Here is a 6,000-nt window from a genome sequence, read left to right as displayed (position 1 = left end):
TGCAGAGCAGACCCGGACCCGCACTTCGCAACCGGGGGAACCGGGAGCGGGGGCTGCCTGCACCTCTAGCGACTCCCCCTCATCGCTCCGCGGGCCCCAGCATCTCCGGGGCGCGGCCGCGGGATCCCAGCGCCGGTCCCTGCAGGGGACCGCCCAGGCCGCTCCTCCAGCCCGCTTTATAAGCGGGGAGGCTGCGGTGCAGCGGCTCAGACCGGTCACCGCCTCCGCTGCCGGCCATGGGGTGCCTGGCTGCGCTGCTTCTCCTGGCGGTAGGTGCAGGGTGTCCGTGGGGGACAGGGCGCCCCGCGGTGGCTGGGCAGGGGGAGTTCGGGCCCCGTGCGGTGGAAGAGGCTGGGGCAGGCTGGAGCGGTGCAGAGGCAGCGGATGCAGGAGCTGGGGAAGCTCCAGAGAAAGGATACACAGAGTCTGCCTAGGCTTCCCCCGCACCTGTGCACGAGTAATTCAGTGCCACCAGCGACACCCCACCGCATTCAACTGCCCCACTCTGGTAACGCCGGGTATAGGGGGGAAGCCTTTGGAAATAAAAATCTTTGCCCTTGAAATAGTTTGCCTGTTAACCTACGTTCCTCATAGATGCGCTGATCTCAAAGAGGTAGGCTTGGCCGAATTTGATTTTTTTTTTTATAATTTCATTTTTAAGCACTTTGATTTTTAATCAATTTACATTTCCATAGTTGTTGGAAGTTATGGAGGGGCCGGACACTAATTATTTAATGACAGTAGATGAGATTTAAAAAGTTAAGGTGTTATAACCATGAAAACCCAAGTTGTCAACAGCATAATATACAAAGTAAATATCCTTAAATCAAATTCTAGTACATTTTGAAGCAGAATTTTTCTTACATTGTCTAGCTGTAAATTTAAATGATCATGGATGGAAATTTGTCAGTTTGTGTATGTTCGGTGAAATCAACGTTTACCAACAAAAATCTAATCCTTCCAAGCCTACAAATCAATTAATCAATGATTTAGATAATGGCACAGAGAGTATACTTACAAAGTTTGCGGATGATACCAAGCTGGGAGAGGTTGCAAGTGCTTTCGAGGATAGGATTAAAATTCAAAATGATCTGGACAAACTGGAGAAATGGTCTGAAGTAAATACAGTGAAATTCAATAAGGACAATTGTAAAGTACTCCATTTAGGAAGGAACAATCAGTTGCACACCTACAGAATGGGAAATGACTGCTTAGGAAGAAGTACTGCGGAAAGGGATTTGGGGGTCATAGTGGATCACAAGCTAAATTTGAGTCAATAGTGTAACGCTTTTGCAAAAAAAGCAAACATAATTCTGGGATGTATTAGCAGGAGTATTATAAGCAAGATATGAGAAGTAATTCTTCCACTCTACTCCGCGCTGATTAGGCCTCAGCTGGGCAACATATTTCAGGAAAGATGTGGACAGATTGGAGAAAGTCCACAGAAGAGCAACAAAAATGATTAATGGTATAGAAAACATGACCTATGGGGGAAGATTGTGAAAATTGGGTTTGTTTAGTCTGGAGAAGAGAAGACTGAGAGGGGACATAACAATTTTCAAGTACATAAAAGGTTGTTACAAAGAGGAGGGAGAAAAATTGTTCTTCTTAACCTTTGAGGATAGGACAAGAAGCAATGGGCTTAAATTGCAGCAAGGGCGGTTTAGGTTGGACATGAGGAAAAACTTCCTAACTGTCAGGGTGGTTAAGCACTGCAATAAATTGCCTAGGGAGGTTGTGGAATCTCCGTCATTGGGGATTTTTAAGAGCAGGTTGGACAAACACCTGTCAGGGATGGTCTAGATAATACTTAGTCCTGCCTTGAGTGCAGGGGACTGGACTAGATGACCTCTCAAGGTTCCTTCCAGGTCTATGATTCTATGAAATAGGTTCCTTTGTGCAAAAAATAACCAAACAAGTTGAAGATATTGCTACAAGGTAAAGCGATGAAAATAATACATAAAAAGTGTTGGTACCAATCTCAGTCCCCAGTTCTACAAAGAATTACTTTAAAGCATATGAATAGTCCCATTAAGATGAATGGAACTACAGTAGAACCTGAGAGTTACGAACTGACCCGTTCAACTACACGCTTCACTTGGAACCGAAAGTACACAATCAGGCAGCAGCAGAAATAATAATAATAAAAAAAAGCAAATACAGTCTAGTACCGTGTTAAATGTAAATGACTAAAAAAAAAGGGAAAGTTAAAAAAAAGATTTGACAAGGTAAGGAAACTGTTTCTGTGCTTGTTTCATTAAAATTAAGATGGTTAAAAGCAACATTTTCTTCTGCATAGTAAAGTTTCAAAGCTGTATTAAGTCAATATTCAGTTGTAAACTTTTGAAAGAACAACCATAACATTTTGTTCAGAGTGATGAACATTTCAGAATTACGAATTACCTCCATTCCCGAGGTGTTCATAACTCTGAGGTTCTACTGTAGTGACATGCTTGAAGTTAAGCATTTGTGAAAGCTCTGCAGAATCAGGGCCTTATTTAAACACAAGTGCATATAGGAGAACCCACAGAATGCAAAATCAATTGATTATCATTTAGTAAATACATGCATATTTCACACCTGTTCATTTATGAACTACTAGCATTAATAGAAAAGAATATAAAATAAAAAGATCTTGTTTACAAAGACTTGCTCTTATTTTGTGGTTGTACAATTTAATAATTTATACTTAACTACTGTAAATATATATTTTTATATATACCTGTACCAATTGGACAGACAACCTATATTTTTTTATAATTTTCACATGTATACATGCACTGCCTATAGTGCTGTTATAATAATGCACTGATATAAATACTATAATTTCATTCTTATAGTATTTGGATAATATACAGACTAGTATAAAATATACACCTGTCTAAAAATAATAATGAAGTCCGTTCCCTTTTTGTAGAACACCGATGCTAATACTTCTATACATATTTATGGTTTTGTGCTTGGAGTTCTTATTATTAGCTGATCCTGTGCAAGTTAAGAGTTTGTGATTTCATAGGATTTTGTTCTTGCAAATGTTTCCAGCGGGCATGATACAAAAATTTGTAAGTTGGTGAAAAAACAACTGAAATAAGTTAGCTAGGTGTGTTGTTTTATATCTCCTTCTAAAGCATCTAGCATTGTCAGAGTTAGGACATCTGATTAGATGGACCAGTGGTCTTTTCTGGTGTTTAAAAATGTCTTCAGTGAAGTTTCTCAATTTAAAAGTAGTTCAGCTATCTGCTCATGGGTTCAGGACCTTGAGTGGACCTTCACAACCTGCAGTTATTTTTACACTCTTCCTGGGCAGGGATTCAGGGGATGCATCAGTGACATGATGTTCTGTAACACTAGTGTTAGCCTTAATTTCATTGGTAGTGTCAGTGTAACCCCCATTTATTTTCTAATTTCATGCTGCTGTTTCTACTTGTTCTGAGTTGATATGGAAACGTTCCCAGACAAGGTGGCAATAGAGAGCCTTGAGTGACTGCAAAGTAGTAATTGCTATTTCATCACACTAGAGTGAATGCAGGAAGTTAAAAACTATGTTTGGTAACTGTTTTGATGCTGGTGTAGAAGGCTTCATTAAGGGCAGACCTTCCTGCATGTACACACACCTCTCTCTCTCTCTCTCCCCCCCCCCCTTAATTAGGGCAGACATTCCTGGATGTACACATACCCCCCCATAGTTAGAAGCTCCTAGCCAATCCATATTGCGTTCTGTTGGGGTACAAAACTGGCGAACAGTTTGAGCACCAGTCAGATCCAGTCCAGCTCTGCAGGGAGAAGATAGAGCTGTGGGTTAGATCTCTGTGGGTTAGATCTCAATGCAACTAGAGCCCTGCGCGGATACAAAATTGATATCCTTGGATGCGGATATCCATGGATATAAAGCAGATATCTGTGGAGCTGCAGGGTTCTAGCGACAATGAGTGAGACCAGCAGGGCCATGGCCAGCGACCAGGCCAGGAACCACAGCAATGAAAGCAGCAGTATGTTGGGCTGCCGCTTGCAGAAGCCAGTACTCAGCTCAGTCAGCTCCTCCGGTGTGGCTGTCCCTTTAAAATTATTGTGAGTGAATGTCTAGTTGCATTGTAATGGATTTTCCAGAAGAGCATTTTGCTAAACAACATTTAAGGGTCAAGTCCTCATCTTTGAAGTCAAGGAAGCCCTGCTGTTGTATAGCCATGAAGGATCTGGGCTTGGGTCTCTAGAGGGGGAAAGGTTCTCTTCTTCTCCCCCCCCCTTTTTTTTTTTTTTTTAAGATTTGTGAGAAAAGAGTGAATAGCTGTGTTACCTGAATGTTTAAAAAATGCAGAGTCCTGCCACATAACCGGGCACAGCACTGGCGCTTACTGCAGAGCCAACTGATTGTTAAAGATGGCTCTTGCTGAGGATGGGATCTGGAAGTGCTTCTCACAGCTTATCAGAAAATGTTTGGCAAATCTGTGGTGTGAAATCTATTAAATGCCACACGACTCTGCGAGTGCGTCTGGAGTGGGTGGTAGTGAGGAATAATAATACAGATATATTCAGCAAACAGAGCAGAATTTCTAAGTCTTCTCTCAAAAGGAGCAGATACAATAAGTCTGAACGGGGACGGGGGGGTTTACAGAGATGGAAAGGCAGAAATTAAAGACCTGAGTCAATTAGGGCTTGGCTACACTTGCAAGTTAGAGCGCATTAAATCAGCCCTGGGCGCCATAACTCCTGAGGTGTCCACACTGGCAAGGCACTTAGAGCGCCTGGACTCTGCAGCTGGAGCACTCCTGGTAATCCACCTCCACGAGAACCATAGAGCTTGCTGTTCCCCGGCTGGAGTGCCAGGGTGTCAGAGTGGATGATGTGTTGCATTACTGCACTGTGATTGGCCTCTGGAAACATCCCATAATCCCCTGAAGTCAAGTGGCCACTCTGGTCATTGTTTTGAACTTGGCTGCAGGCATGCGGATATCTCCTTTCAAAGCTCCATTTCTGACAGCCCAGATGCTTATCTGCTCCGGGACACAAAGCAAACCATTACTGTGGAACACTTCTGCTGCAGAGGACATTTGTGCACGTGTGTGTGTGTGTTAGAGAGAGAGAGGTGGTGGGTGGGGGCTGATGTCGGGTTTCCACCTTCCCCCTGCCTCTGTCTGAACTTACAAGACAGCATGCTGACACACTCTGCCCCCCAAAACACACTGTCTCCCCCCCACATACACACAACACACTCCCTGTCACACTCCCCACCCCCTCATTTGAAAAGCCGCTGGCAATCTAGTAGGATGCCTATGGAACAATGGGATTGGGAAACCTGCATTATGTGACGCTGTGCCTGCCCCATTAGGCATTGCAAACCCTTTCCAAAGCACGCTGCAGCCACTTGCACACTGGGATAGCTACCACAATGCACTGCTCTCTGTGGCGTTGCAAGAGCTGCTAATGTGGACATGCTCCACAGTCACAAGGAGCAAGTGTGAACACACAGCAGCGCTTTCCCTGCTGCTGTCTCTGAGGGCTGGTTTAACTCCTGGCACTCTACATCTGCAAGTGTAGCCATAGCCTGAGTCTATGTTGTAGAGTGAAAGGAAGGGAAGTGTGGCTGGAACGGTTATGGCTTTACCAGGCACAGATTGAGTTAAGGCCACATTCTGTTACTGCTTGCTGAGCACCTGAAGCCAGCACGTCTCAGGATATGGTCCTGTGGAAATGGCAGAGAATGACTTGCCCGCCACATATCCTGGAAGGGTGTAAATACCGAAGAGAGAAAAATCAGCGTGGTACGAAGTGGCTGTAGCTAAAAAATAATGGGATGAAATGAAGAGGAGGGTAACTAGGGGAGCACATAGCTGAGCTGAACTTTACAAGATTGTGGAATAACTTCCCGTGGAAAATGGTGAAAGCCTCATCCAGTGGGCCATATTGTCCAATCAGTTAATGAACAGCAATTGATATTAATAATGCATATCACAATATAGCCCTGGGAGACACTTAAAACTAGCATGTGAAGCATTAGAACAT

The 6,000-nt window shown here is 43.8% G+C and overlaps 1 protein-coding gene across 1 annotated transcript in view; it reads left to right on the top strand.

The window, feature by feature from the left end:
* The first annotated feature begins 236 nt into the window (after window positions 1-236).
* The window catches only part of CDH26 (cadherin 26), a 28,927-nt gene continuing 23,163 nt past the window's right edge, over window positions 237-6,000 (top strand). Inside the window, 1 exon segment of the mRNA XM_024195907.1 lies at window positions 237-269. Within this exon segment, the coding sequence (XP_024051675.1) occupies window positions 237-269 (33 nt within the window).

Source organism: Terrapene carolina, unplaced genomic scaffold (genome assembly GCF_002925995.2).
Source record: "Terrapene carolina triunguis isolate 2854851 unplaced genomic scaffold, T_m_triunguis-2.0 Scaffold130, whole genome shotgun sequence".
Lineage (NCBI taxonomy): Eukaryota > Metazoa > Chordata > Testudines > Emydidae > Terrapene > Terrapene triunguis.
The sequence above is the reverse complement of the archived record's forward strand: the minus strand, read 5'-3'. Positions and strand labels throughout refer to the sequence as shown.